Source organism: Leopardus geoffroyi, chromosome A2 (genome assembly GCF_018350155.1).
Source record: "Leopardus geoffroyi isolate Oge1 chromosome A2, O.geoffroyi_Oge1_pat1.0, whole genome shotgun sequence".
Taxonomy (NCBI): domain Eukaryota; kingdom Metazoa; phylum Chordata; class Mammalia; order Carnivora; family Felidae; genus Leopardus; species Leopardus geoffroyi.
In genome coordinates, this window is record NC_059331.1 from 81377811 (window position 1) to 81393092 (window position 15282).

General features: G+C 36.8%; 1 protein-coding gene across 3 annotated transcripts in view; it reads left to right on the forward strand.

Annotated features, from left to right (window-relative positions):
• RELN (reelin) overlaps window positions 1–15282 on the forward strand; it is a 531804-nt gene that overhangs the window by 382800 nt on the left and 133722 nt on the right. For all 3 annotated transcript variants that reach the window (XM_045494541.1, XM_045494542.1, XM_045494543.1), the window contains exons 21-22: window positions 9578–9770; window positions 10565–10677. In XM_045494541.1, the coding sequence (XP_045350497.1) occupies window positions 9578–9770; window positions 10565–10677 (306 nt within the window). The remainder of the gene's footprint in view (window positions 1–9577; window positions 9771–10564; window positions 10678–15282) is intronic.

Sequence of the window (15282 nt, forward strand, 5' to 3'; positions counted from 1 at the left end):
AAATTAGCTGTGAATAACAACAGGCGTGAGAAAAAAGGATAACATTATGTGGTATTTAGTGTTGTGCTGGAGGACTTGGGAAGCCTGGTTTTTCACACGAGCCCCGGGTGGCATGGTCAGCCCCGGAGATGCAGGAAAATAGAGGTATAAAAGGAAGAAAACAGCTTTAGGGTGAGTGTCCCATGTAATGAAATCCTCATGTTGGAAAAGCCTAATTTTTTTTTGATTTGTCAAAAATTTTATTAATGTTCAGTCTAAAAGGCTTTACACCTGTGGTATGCCAAGTCATAGGAGTTCTTAAAGAAGTTACCCTTTAAGATTTGGTCCTTGGCTTGGAAGTTATGGGGCCTTAGTATTCTTTTGTTAAGCAGTTTGGAGAATTCCTGATCTTGGTCCAGGGCTGGTAATATTGTGCCATTTTCTTCTCCCTCACAAAAATCGTTCTCAGTAATGTTGAAAGCAGTCAGGGAAACCTGAGTGTTCTCATGAATTTGCAATCTCAATTTTATCAATGCCACCAGCTTCTTCCATTAGAAGACACAGCCAAGTGAGTTTCTTTAGGATTTTGTTTCATTGAACATCCACCTATATCTTTTGTAAAGATTTTGTCAGTTTAAATAGTTTACTAGTAAGCCTAGAGTTTTCTTGGGATTATTCCTTACAGGGACAATTACAAAGAACAGTAAATCAATTTAAATTGTGTGCTGAAGGAAGCTATTTGGGGTGAAGTGGCTCCCAAGAGCCACTTCAACCACCATTTCACAGTAAATGATTGTTCCAGGAAGCTTAGCAGATAGATAAAGTAAATATATTGAGTAACAAACTGAAAAGTCACTTACTGCTTTTTTCAGCAGCTATTTAAAGAGTACTTTCAGTACCCAGGAGTATCAGTGCCTCCAACAAACTGGTAATATAATTGAACATTCCCCTAAATAGATTTATAAATGACTTTCTAAAATAGAGTCTACTTTTTAGGCTTTTCAACATAAGGATTTCATTACATGAAGTTTTTCATTCACTGATAGACTAATTTATACATTTGACTGGATAGTGATTGCACTACTGGCACTATTTGTGCTGGAGGAAGCACAGTAGGTTTTGGAGATGAAGATAGAAAAGTCTTTTATTTGCAGAGCTTACATTCTGGAGGGGAATAACAACAGTAAACAAGTAATCATGCATAATAATATTTCAGGAAGTGGTTTGTGCTGTGAGAATAAATGAATGGAACGTGAGGTAGCATAAGTGGAGAGTAAAACTTTTTTAGGTAAGATAGTCAGTAAAGCCCTCCTGGAGGCATTAGAACAGAGCAGAAGAATGAAAGACAATGATGTAAAAGGGTGCAAGGAAAGCATCACAGGTGGAGAGAACAGCAAGAGCAAAGGCCCTGAGGCAGGCAAGGAGATGGATTATATTAGTACCTTATAGAACAATATAGCAATTTTGGAATTTATCCTAAGTGTTATGGGAAGCGAGTAAATAATTTGTAGCAGAGGAGTAATATAATGTGATTATATTTAAAAAATAATTGTGGCTGCTTTTTGGAGAACAGATGATAGAGGGTAACAGGTGAAGCAGTAGAAGGAGCTCAGCTTGGAGGCTAACAGTGTCATCTACATGTGCTTATAATGATGCTAGGAACAGAATGATGTAGTGGAGAAATGGACCACTTGAAGATATATATTGAAGGACAAAGCCATAGGACCTGACAAAGAAATGAATAAAATAGCCATATGCCAAGACTCATGTCCTGTTGATGTCCACATGGTTGATTTTTAAGTCATTTATTTCTCCAAAGTTAGATTTCCCTAAAAAATCTTCATTTGGACTAAGTAGTAGCTAAGTGAGATTTTGGAAGTAAGAGAGTAAACACACCACGAAAGAAATTAACCAGAGAATTCTACATTTGATGATTTAGATTCATGGTATGTGTGGTTTGTTGAAGTAGAAGTTCAATAGGCTGAGAAAATTACTTTCTATGGACAGCGGTTCATGAAATCTCCGTGGTAGGCCCTGGGTGACCTGGCCCAGTTGACCATCCCAACCACCGTGGTCTTCCTTCTCTCTACTCCCACCAAGTCAAGCTCTTTCTTCTTCTAATACCTTTACATTCTCTCTGCCTCTTCCTAGGAAGTTCTTTCATTAGTCATTTTGGGCACATGCCAGGGCCTCAAAGCTTTTCAGGGGCCTGGAAAAAGTCCAGGAACTGAGGAAATGAATATTATCTCAAAAATATGATAAGCAAATTGCAAAAGTAGGATTAATAAATTTAAATTAAATATCTACAAAACACAATATATGTTAACTCCCTTAACTGCTAAATTTAAATATTCATAAAATTTCATGATATTGGAAATAATTTTTTGGTCAGATTCCTGAATGTGCTGAATAATTACAACCAAACATAAATTACATGCATCACTAGTAGCAAATAAAATTTAAAGGCAAAATTATAAAATCTATTTGGAGGTTTTTGTAATGAAAAATATATAATGGATGTGGGTGTATTTTAATATGTTTGCCATGATGTGTAATTGAATTTCCAAAGATTAAAAGTCTTACATTTTTTTAATGTTTATTTATTTTGGGGCAGGGGAGGGGCAGAGAGAGAGGGAGACACAATCTGAAGCAGGCTCCAGGCTCAGGTGTCAGTACAGAGCCCATCACGGGGCTTGAAGTCATGAACCGCAAGATCATGACTTGAGCCAAAGCTGGACACGTAACCAACAGCTACCCGTGGGCCTGAAGATCCTTTAAAAGTCCTAAAATGACCCTGCTTAACTACACTCTAAATAATGTACATGGCTGCACATAGTTGGAAGGGTAAAAAAAGAATTTCAAAGATTCCTCATGTATTTTTTTCTCTTGCCTCACCTTTGATTGCCAATTCAACAAGATAAAATAAGGAGTGCCCTAGCTATTTCGAAATCCACAAGCTCTTAATTTTTTTTTTAATTTGAGTATGGTTGACACACAGTGTTACTTACATTAGTTTCACGTATACAACAAAGTGATTCAGCTTCTCTATGCATTATGCTATCCTTACCACAAGTATAGCTACCATCTGTCACCATACAACACTGTTATAGTATCATTGACTATATTCACTATGATGTGCCTTTTATTCCTGTGACTTATTCATTCCATAACTGGAAGGCTATATTTCCCACTACAACTTTTTTGAAGGGCAACTTCGCAGTAAATGCTCATTTTTAAAATTTGCTTTGACCCAGCAATTCTGCTTCTAGGAATTTATCTTAAGGAAATAATTGGACCAGTACACAAAGATATATAAGGATGCATATTATAGAAGCATTGTTTATAGCAGTGAAAAATGGAAGCAACCTCCAGAGAGTTCCATAATTGGAGATTGGCTTATTCTCAACATTTTTTCAGTATGGAAAGATGTCAATGAAATAGTTGTAAAAAGAAAAAAAGAACAGGTTTATTATGATTTTGTAATAATTTTTTAAAAGAAAGAGAAATGAGGGTGTCTGGATGGCTCCGTCAGTTCAGTGTCTGACCCTTGATTTCGGCTCAGGTCGTGATCTCATGATCATGGGGTTCGAGCCCTGCGTACAGCTCTGTGCAGTCTGCTGAGAACCTGGTTGGAATTCTGTCTCTCCTCTCTCTCTGCCCCTCCCCCTGCATAGGCTCTCTCTTTCAGAATAAATAAATAAACTTTAAAAAAAAGAAAAAATAGGGGCGCCTGGGTGGCGCAGTCGGTTAAGCGTCCGACTTCAGCCAGGTCACGATCTCGCGGTCCGTGAGTTCGAGCCCCGCGTCAGGCTCTGGGCTGATGGCTCAGAGCCTGGAGCCTGTTTCCGATTCTGTGTCTCCCTCTCTCTCTGCCCCTCCCCCGTTCATGCTCTGTCTCTCTCTGTCCCAAAAATAAATAAACGTTGAAAAAAAAAAAATTTAAAAAAAAAAAAAAAAAAAAAAGAAAAAATAAAGAAAGGAAAGTGTTTATGTGTGTATAAACATAAGGAAGTCTGGAAGTATTTATACGAAAATGTTAGCAGTGATCATCTTTAGGTAGTAGGACTGCAAATTTTTACTTAAAAAAAAACCCAAAAACTTCTTTATTGTCAGATTGTTGTTTCCAGTAAATGTAAACTTTGTATAATCCACTAAGATAGCATGGTTATTTCTGTTTTGATACATAATATTCTAGAAATAACAAGTGAATTAAAACTGCCTCCTTTAATTCCATAATATCAACAAGATTGTCAACTCCAGCAAACGTTTCTTTGATACAAAAACAAAACCCAAGAAAAGATGATATTAGAGAGGCTTAGATTCATTTACATGTCGTTTTGCAGATGAATATACTTTTGAATGGCATCCAACCAAAACCAGCTTTGAGTTGCTCTTCTGTTGTTGTGGAAATGAGCCCTGCAGAGGCATTCTTCTCTGTGGGGTCCTTGAAAATAGTTGAGTATTGCTTCAGTTTTTAAGAAATGTAATACTGGTGCATTGTCTTCTCTTGTGGCATATTGGTAGTGAGACTTCAGACACTGTTGTCTAACTTATCAAACTATTCTTAAAGAAATGGAATCAATTGTTGAAAATGGCTCAGTCCCTAGGTGAATTTGCCTTGAAGGAACTTTGTGTTGGGGGGGGGGGGGGGGGGGAGAGGGGTATTCTCTCACTTTGTGATGGCTGTGTGTATCTGCCTTTCATATAAAAAAAACCTTTTTTATGGAGATTTGAAAGAGCTTCTGGGGAAATGCAGGAAGAGTGATTTCTTTAAGTGAGAATAACTTAAAAACTTTGTGTTCGTTACCGCATGTAAGGAACTATGGTTTTGTAAAACTTGCCTTCTGCCCAATTGAGAAACCTCACTCATGTGCTCATTTTATTTAACATTCTTTAAGTGCCTTTAATGGACATGGTACAGAAGAAAGGACATCAAAGTAGAAATCAGAAGGCCTAGTTGCTAGCTTTTTAGTAACTGTGTGACCCTGGGGTCAGCAACTCAGCCTCTGGGGTTTTTTTTTTATCTCCATTACACAGTGTTATGGATCCCTGATAGCCTTCCAAATGACCTCAACTCAATAAATAAAGTAACCTAGCTGTTGGAAAACCATGATGTCCTGCAACAACATGAGGTGCTTCTGTGAGGTACAGAAGGTTCTGAGTGCTTTAGGGGATACAGGGATGAACAAGATATGATCTCCTCTTGCAGAGAGGCTTCCAACCTAGTCAGGAAAACAGATCCTCAGCTATCTGTGAGATTAACAAGAGAGGAGGAGGCAAAGGAACTGTACTATGAACTAAGTATAGAACTATGGAAATGGGCATCTGGGTGGCTCAGTTGGTTGAGCATCCAACTCTTGATTTCAGCTCAGGTCATGATTCCAGGCTCATGGGATCAAGCCCCACATCAAGCCCCACATTGAGCCCCACATCAGGCTCTGTGCTGAGCAGGGAGCCTGCTTATGATTCTCTCTCTCTCTCTCTCTCTCTCTCCCTTTTGCCCTTCTCCCCCTTTGTGTGCATGTGCGCTGACTAGGGAGGCAGGGAGGAAGGGAGGAAGGAAGGAGGGAGGGAAAGAAAGAAGGAAAAGAAAGAAAGAAAGAAAGAAAGAAAGAAAGAAAGAAAGAAAGAAAGAAAGAAAGAAAGAAAGAAAAAGAAAAAAAGAAAGAAAAAGAAAGAACTATGGAAACATGAGTTACATTATAGTGTTATCCATTTTACCAGGGGCATAATAGAGAGCCTACTAGCCGTCTTGGTGGTAGAATGAAAAGACACAGGGAGGTAATCTTGTCCTAGTGGAAAGAATTATCCACATTCTCTCATTAAATCTTGTAATTAGATGCAGGAGCATTTTTATTGTCCCTTTATTTTTGAGGCACTCTTGCAAATTGGCACAAATGAAACTAAGCCTCCTGGTTTCCAATGTATTCTGTCTCCAGAATTTCTCCCCAAAAGGGTGATGTGGACTATTTTTTGTTTCTCTGATTGTTACAGAGTTCAGCTTCATTTTTACCTTTGTGAACCTATGCTGACTTACACAAGCAACAAAGAGGAACAGTTTTATCAATTAAAGGATGGCAGACTGTGAAATTCTCTCCTCTAAAACTCCAGCTGAGTGACAACATCAGCATATTCAGGAGAGAAAACGCTGACCTAATATCACTGGCTTTCAGCCAGTCCTGAATAAAGCATGAGTGAACTTGTAGTAATCATGGTAAACAACTGAGTGAACTCTTACTATGGTCAGAGTTTTAAGGCATAGATGTCTGTGCTTCTCTTGTGTTATTTTGCTTCCAATTAAGACATCAGGATAGGTATCATATGGTACCATGAAGTATGGCAGGTGTATTGATTAGAAATCCATTCAGCTTTAGCTTACAACAAAAACAAGAAGAAAAGACACAACTACCAGTGGAACAGATATTAGTTCTAAGTAAGAATTTTATTGTCCCTGTTTAACAGTCCTCCTTTAGACTCTTGTCCTTTTTTTCAAGATTTAAGATTTTATTTTTAAGTAATCTCTGCACCCAATGTGGAGCTCAAATTCACAACACCAAGATCAGCACCATGCTGTACCAACTGAAATAACCAGGTGCCCCCAGACTTGTCCTTTTATATAATTTTTATATTGTTTCTTTCTTGGTGTCTTGGGACCTTTAAAAGCAGTTATCGTGAGGGTAGCTCACAGACCACATACTTCTCAGGTTTGAGTACTTGCTATCTTGAACTAGGTTCATGGTTGATTGTAACCATGAAAAAGGTGCAAAATACAGCATTTCTTTCTGTTTCTCTTGGAATTGCAAGGACAGGAAACCATCTCTGAGGAGAAGAAGGAGCTGATTGTGAAAATAATCTTAAATTATTTCAGAAATGCTGTGGTGGGAAAATACTCTGCAGGACATGGGTGAGAAAGTTCTAGTGGCTCTCTGTGGATTGCAGACCATGAGTCTCATATACTGCCCTGCACCATGTGGCTTTTCCCAGATGCCCAGGATGTACAGTGTACCTTTTAAGTAAACAATTCAAATGACTAATTAGTTGCCTGCCTCTAATTATCTTCCTCATACAGCATACTAGAAAGCGCATTTAACCCTTGAAATTAAAAGCAACATTTATTTCTCATGGAGAGAAGCAGTCAAGACTTTTTTTTTTTTTTTTTTTTTTTTTTTTTGCTTACTTAAAAGACTCTGGAATTTATGTAGACAAGTTTGTGCCTATAGGGCTTACTAGTGTTTTTATTCTATGTTGATTCTTTTCTTTTGTAATATTGTTAAAAATTGCATTCTGCAGCTTTATGTTTTCTAGATTGTATCCTATGCAGCATATCACACAGCAGCAATCATGGTTTTAGATCTCTAACACCAAAGTATCATTACACAGTAACTGAAAGTTAATGATTTTTAAATTAACTATACATGAAAGTTATTAAAAACTGTGGTTTTTTTTCCATCTTATAGTAATAGGACAGAGAGAGAGTATATTGGTTAAGAGGTTTTAGAGTTGGGCAAAGCTGATTTCTCACTGAGTCTCTACCATTTACTATCCCCTTTGCCACATTTGTTGCCTAGAGATATTATTCTTACTTCACAGAGTTATTTTAAGGATGGAACTAAGAAAGATAATGTGGATATTAGCTTAATACAGCCTGAGGATATCGCCTAGAATCAACAAAGGATGGGCATCTTTATTATTAATGATAAACAAGTTGTAAACACTGGATATTTAATACCAGCAATTATGAATATGACTTTTCTCTTCCTTTTATTGACCATTCAGCTAAAGCAGAGTTTGGGGCTTTTAAACATTTTATTCCTCTATTCATTGTCCAAGTATAAAAAAGCTTAATTTAAAACTGTTAAAGAGTACTTAGTCATTGTTAGGAAAAAGCTTCTTGCATTTTATAACCTTGAGCCCAAACCCATGTCGATCCTCTTTATAGACAATGTCCCATCTTTAAATAACATCTTTTTTATAAGTTTATTTTTATTTGTTTTGAAAGAGAGAAAGAGCAAGCAGGTGAGGGGCAGAGAGAGAGAGAGAGAGAGAGAGAGAGAGAGAGAGAATCCCAAGCAGGCTCAGTGCCGTCAGCCCAGACAGCCCAGAACCCCACGTGGGGCTGTCTCACGAACCATTAGATCATGACCCGAGCCGAAGTCAAGAGTCAGACACTTAATCAACTGAGCCACCCAGGCACCCCAACATCTTTAAATAACATGTTAATGTCTTCAAGAAGCAAGGCAGTATAGTTACTCCTTATTTTGCTGATTCAGCAAAGGATAAATAAGAAAAAATATCAAATACCTCAAAGATGTCACTGAGTGTTGCATCATTCCCTTTTCTATGTCAGCTAAGCCCCCTGACTCACAGGAACTACTGCGATGAGTAGAACTCACAGAACTACTGGACCTACTTCAGGGCAGCAATACTAAATATTGTGGCAGACAAACCCAGTGTGGTCAACCCTGGAATCCTTATTACATTTACCCATATTAACCACAGTGAAAATGTGTCCATATTTTAATCTCCTCTAATGGATTATAAATTCCTTGAGCAACTTGCTCTAAAAAAGTAATTGTGCCTGTCTTCAGACAGTTTACAATTACATAGTACTCAGTTGGTACCCAGTAAAATTCTACCAACTTTAGGCACAGTCATTAAAACTACACTATGATGTTTTCAGCATTTAATGCCGGAACATTGAAGACTGTTTGGAAACTAAGAAATGCAAAAGAAAAGTTGTAAACTGTCTAGTTTCCCACCACAAAACATAGCCACTGCAAACATTCTGGTGAATTTCTTTGTGGGTTTTAAAAAATGTATTTTTTCATAAGCATGTTAATTTGATTTTATTACCTTAATAAATATTTGAAATATGGATAATCTGTCAAGTGGCTATACCAGTTTACTTAAGTATTCCATTTTCCCTGTAGTTTGACGTTGAAATGGTTACCAGTTACTATTATAAGGAAACCTGCAATACTAATCATATTTTATAAAGCTGTCCTTGAATTTAGGATTATTTCCTTCAGATAAATTCTAAAAAGTGAGATTAATGAGTCAAAGGGTTTATACTCATGAACAATATATGAGTGAGTACCCATTTTCAAATATATTTGACAGCTCCAGCTATTAAGTTTAAAAAATATATTGCTTCTTTGATGGGCAGATTATTTTAAATTACATTTATTAGATTGACTAAAATCCATTCTAGAGCTTGGCAAGATTTAAATAAGTAAAATTAAATTATTTTGATGTATGGGGCGCCTGGGCGGCCCAGTCAGTTGAGCATCCGACTCTTGATTTCCGCTCAGGTCATGATCCCAGAGTCATGGGATTGAGCCCCACATTGGGCTCCACACTGAGCACAGAGCCTGCTTGGAATTCTCTCTCTCTCTCTGTCTCTGTCTCTCTCCCTCCCTCCCCTCCCTCTGCCTCTCCCCCATGTGCTCACTCACACTGTCTCACTCTCTCAAATTAAAAAAATTTAAAAATTTAAAAAATATTTAAGTTATTTTGGTGTATGGTATGAAATGAAGAGCTTAATTCTCCCTTAACTCATCATGTTTTTAATCTTCCGATTCCCACTCCTGTCTTTCAGTTTCACCGGAGATTCTAAACTTGCCTCAAGCATGCGCTATGTGGAAACACAATCAATGCAGATAGGAGCATCCTATATGATTCAGTTCAGTTTGGTGATGGGCTGTGGCCAGAAATACACTCCACACATGGACAACCAGGTGAAACTGGAGTACTCAACCAATCATGGCCTCACCTGGCACCTGGTCCAAGAGGTAAATCTGTTTTCTCTAACACTTGTGATGAGTAGGCTTCTTTTTACATAGGAAGCAGAGAATTACAGTTTCAAAAGTTTAGGTTTGGTTGAAAAGAAACAATATTATTTATAACTTAGAATTGACACAGGCAGCAATAAGGATTTCCACATTCTGCACTGGCAGATACCAAAAGGTAATTGAAAATAAAAAAGAAATGGGAAAACTTCAGGACCGGATACTCTAGGATGATGATGTTTTGAATATTATTTTCTCTAACTCTCTTCCTCCATAAATACAAATCTTTCTTCTCTATCCCTGTAGGATGTCTTCATCTGTTCTTTTCTAAGTCTCTTTACTTGTAGGTAGACCATATTAAGAATATGACATGTCTTACCTTAAAAAAAAAAAAGAAATACAAAAATACAGTTTCTTAGGATAAAGTGTACTTCTTTATACATACACACAGAGATCTGACATTGCAATAATGCATAAATAACAGGGAATAGAATAATTCTACCAAATGCCAATGTTATGATAGCAGGTCACAAAAATGGGTCCTGATCCATTTCCATGTTTATATGTGAGGATTAGGATTAAAAGACATTTAATTTCATGGTGGCACTTGTTCCCATTATTTCCCAAATATTTTAGCCTCAGAGAAGGGAAAATCATGGACTGCATCCATATTGCACATGGTTAAGAAAATGACATTAGATTTCTCTAAGGCCTTTTTCACTTATGGTGAGTGAGTAAACATATGGCCCCTGGAGGAAACAGAAGCTGAGTTTAATTTTTGCCTCCCTCTCTTTTAGGAATGCCTTCCAAGTATGCCGAGTTGTCAAGAATTCACATCAGCAAGTATTTACCACGCTAGTGAGTTCACGCAGTGGAGGAGAGTCACAGTGCTTCTTCCCCAGAAAACTTGGTGAGAGATGACATCTTTGCATATGGTTGTTACTTTCACTTTTATTACCTCTATTAGCATGGCTTGAATGCCAAGAAGAGTTAAGCACAATGGCAAGATGCATTTTCTTTGTCATCAAAAGACCCAGATCTTTCTTTTATACTGAGGATATTTGCAAAAATAGGGCTAATGAAAATTTAATTTCCAGACGGTCCCTATTTACCTTAAATTTTAGTATGGTTGACACACAATGTTACATTTGTTTTTGGTGCACAGCTTAATGATTTTTTTAATGCTTTTTATGTATTTATTTTGAAAGGCAGAGAGAGACAGAGAGAGGAGACAGAACATAGTGGGAGGGGCAGAGAAAGAGGGTGAAAGAGAATCCCAAGCCAGCTCCACACTATCAGTGCAGAGCCCGATGCAGGGCTTGATCTCACAAACCATGAGATCATGACCTGACTTGAAATCAAGAGTTGGATGCTTAATTGACTGAGCCACCCAGGCGCCCCCCCCCCCACAACTTAGTGATTTGACAACTCTATACATTATGTGATGCTTACCACAAGTGTAGCAACTGTGTGGCCATACAGCACTATTACGATACCATTGACCATATTTCCTATACTGTGCCTCTTATTCCCATGGCTTATTCATTCCGTAACTGGAAGCCTGTATCTCCCACACCCCTTCACTCATTTTGCCCATCCCTCCACCCCCACCCCTGTGGCAACCATCAGTTTGTTCTCTGTATTTGTAGGTCTGATTCTGTTTTTTATTTGTTTATTCATTTGTTTTGTATTTTAGATTCCACGGTAAGTGAAATTATATTGTATTTGTCTTTCTCAGTCTGACTTATTTCACTTAGCACAATACCATCTGTGTCCTAGCTTTTTCTGACCTCCCTTTTTTTGCCCCAACTTTTCTTTTTATGGGAGAACTCAATAAGCTGGTTCCTTTGGGTGTGACATACATAGAAGGAAAGGATACAGGAATCCAAAAACTCCTATATCAAGACAGCTTGTATTTCAAGGCTGTTTTTTCACTTCAAAGCCCTACTTTTTATTTCAAAAGCTTAATGTACACTCTTTTCCTCTATTCACATTCTTTCAGTAACAATAAAAATCACCCCCCAAGAAGCTAAAGCCTCAGTAACTAGGGAAAAAGTTAAATACATGATAATGCTTAAGAGAAAAACACATTTTCCCCTAAATATTACATCATTTTGTGTTAGATTGATCACTCCGGGCACCTTGTGAGGAATAGATTGTAGGAAAAAGAGTGAAGACAGGGAATCACATTGGGGGTTTCAGGCATTTGCTGTTTAGGTGGCTTTCAGTATGTTTGTGGCAGACATGACAAGAGCCATCATTTGTGAAATAGATTTTAATCAAATAGAGCTTACTGATATACTGGGTGGGGACTGTGGTAGAAAGGGAAGACTCAAAAACAGCTTGTAAATCCAAGGCCTAGGGAAATTGCTGGATGGTTGTACCACTGACAGAGGTGGGAAAGCCTGGAGAAGGAGTGGATTGGGGACAGGAAATGAAGTGTTCTGTTTTTGTGATAGAGAGTTGAGAGACTTATCTATCCCAGCAGAAATGTCAAGAAGCCAACTGGACTTATACATCTGGAGCTCAAAAAAGAGGTTTCTTAGGATAAAATGTACTTTGGGTTGAAGAATTAAATACCACAAGTACATTTGAAGCCCTGGGACAGGATAAGCTCGCCCAAGAAAGAAACTTGAACTAGAAATTAGAAGGCCTGAGTTTTCAATATCCCTCCCAGTGATTAATTAATCACACGATTTTAACCATTCACAACCTCTTCAAGCCTGATTTCTTCAGAGTATAATAAAGGAGTTTAATTAGATGATCTTGAAAGTCCTTCGCAGTTCTTGAATTCTAAGATTCTGTGATGATATGTAGTAGTAGTGAAAGAGAGAGACAAGAATTATATTTTTTTTTGGCATCTGCCTTCCGAGAGCCCTTTTATAAAGAGAAAATTACTAAATAAACCCTTCTTAGATTATTTTACAATAAAGTTAGACTCTACACAAAAACAATTGGTTAGATAACAACCCAGAATTATTATTGTACGTCCTTTAGTTGAATTACTGAATTATAGAAGAATGTCTACTTGATTATTTTTAAGGATTCATCATTATGTCAGTTGGAATAAAATGCTTGAAATTTGATTTCCACAGATTTTTTTATATCCAACTGTGAGCCATTTCCTGGATACTCAACTAATGCTTTGTATAACAAGTTGCTACTTTCTCTAACATCCTGCTTCTTTATATCCACTGCTGGGAATACAATCAAGACTTTTATTTAATTTCGAGGATATTCCAAGCATACCTATCAAGATTATTAAAAAACAACAGATCAATTGAAATACTAGTCATAAATACTGAGGCTTTTTCTTTATGATTATTTTATCATTAAGTATATTACCCTCATTACTTAAAAAATGTTGCTTTTTATTTATTGACATGTGGAATAGCATTTCAAAATTATGATGGTTAGGTCAGTAATCTTTATAGTATATAGTATATTTTAGAGATGTCTTATCATCCTCAGAAATGTTCTAAACTATTATCCTTAATTAATGTAGTTTAGAGAGTATCCAAAAAGTATTGTCCTTTATAAAAAAAAAAAAACAGAAAAAACAAAAATCCAAAACTGCAGGTTATTTTACCTTCAAATTGTATGTTACAGTATTATTTCCTTGCTTAAAAGATAGTATCACTGAGTTGAAGGTTTTAGTATAGTCAGAAAAGATCAATTCTCATTAATGTTTATTACACACTTGAGAGGAAATCTATTTAACCTTTAAATACTTCAGTTCCAATACTGCCTGCCACACATTGGGTACTCATTACATGTTGGAGAATTAAGTAGAATTTTAATTCAGTGTGCCTCACTATTAGATTATTCCTGCAGCTATTTGCCTTTAAGTACATGTAAGTGAATAATTGAATTCTGCTTTTCCAAATTCTTTTCCAAGCCCTAGGTAAAGAAAGTAAACATACTTTTTAAAAACAAACAACCCAATAAGATAGTTTCTTTTAGTACTCCCGCTAATACTTAAACTAAACATTATTACTACATTTCAAAAAAAAAATAGTGTTCAACTGGTTATTATCATTGTTTTTGGATTTATAAAGCTTTTTAAAAGCTCTGCTATAAGGATAAATTTCATTTATTGTCCTTGGTGTTCCTGATCATTTTGTGTATTATATTCATTTCAAACTTTTGCAAATACCATGTTTTACTCAAGCACTGGAGAGAGGGAGTGCAATTTAGTTTGAAACATCTTGCCTTTTGGCAAATCTTCGTTCTGCTGCTTTGACTGATGCATATGCAACTATCAATTGAATGCATACAAGCAAATGTGGTTCCCATGTTATCAAAGGTCTGTTAACTTTGGAAGATATGCTAGGTAGGACAACTTTCGGCAGAAATACCAACTATATATACACCTGCTCAGAGAAATAATATTGTATATGAACTGAACATTTGTTACCCAATGAAAATTAATTTTGTTTTTATGAGAGACATTTACATAAGAACAGGGCCTAATGAGACCCAAACAGCTGTCAGTTGCTGACTTCATAAACAAACCTACGCCTAATGACTGAATGAGTTTCAGAATAATTGGGTAAATGTAATTACAGTAACTCTGAAAGTGGAAAATACAATTTAGTCAGGCTTCATTTACCTTGATTCCTTAGCCTTGATACCTTGATACCTGTCAAGAGATGACTCAGTGGTAGTTTAATTCAGTTTAGAAGTTTATATGAGGGGGAAAAATCAATTAAGACAAGACTGTCAAGTTTTGTTGCTTTGGGGAATCCATAGAGTTTGGACTTTAAGTGCAAGTCGACTTCATTTCATGATGCACACGGCACATCAAAGTGGTCCCACTTTCGGACCCAACCTGAAATACACAAGACGTTCCTTCTAAGATTGCTTAGATTTGAGGCAGGAAGGGGTTGGCAAATTAAATATTTGTATTGAGGGCAATATTTAGCAGTGATGCAACTGCAAATCAGTGAGATCACACCTTGTGTTCTCATGTGCGACCAGCTGGAGATTGCTCACACAACTAATTTTTTTTTCTCACTAAAAACAAAGCCAATATTCAACCTCTTCTTGCTTCCTTTTCTGTTAATTAACATCACATTAAACTGTGGATTGTAATTTTAAATGGAAGAATCCACTTTGAGCTTTTTATCTTCAGGAGATACTGCCTTTTTCAAGAGTTCACAAGATGCACATAAGGATTAATTTACTTAGTCAAAGAATTTAGGATGTGTTTACATGTGACTGTTCAGAAGCATAAATAAACTGGGAAATCTAGGACAGATTTCTGAAACCTTCCAACCCCATTTTAATGTTTGAAATATCAAAACTTCCGAACAATGTGTTTCATGTAGACATGTGACTTTAAAGAAAATAAACCATCCTCAGTCAACAACCACCAGAACAATCACAAAATTTACGAGCTGGAAGGGATCTTAGAAATCAGTTTGTCCAGTCCCCTTATTTGAGAGGTGAGGAACTTAGAAAACCTGAAGGCTTAAATTCCTCACTAAAGGTCACACAGCTGATAAATTGCAGA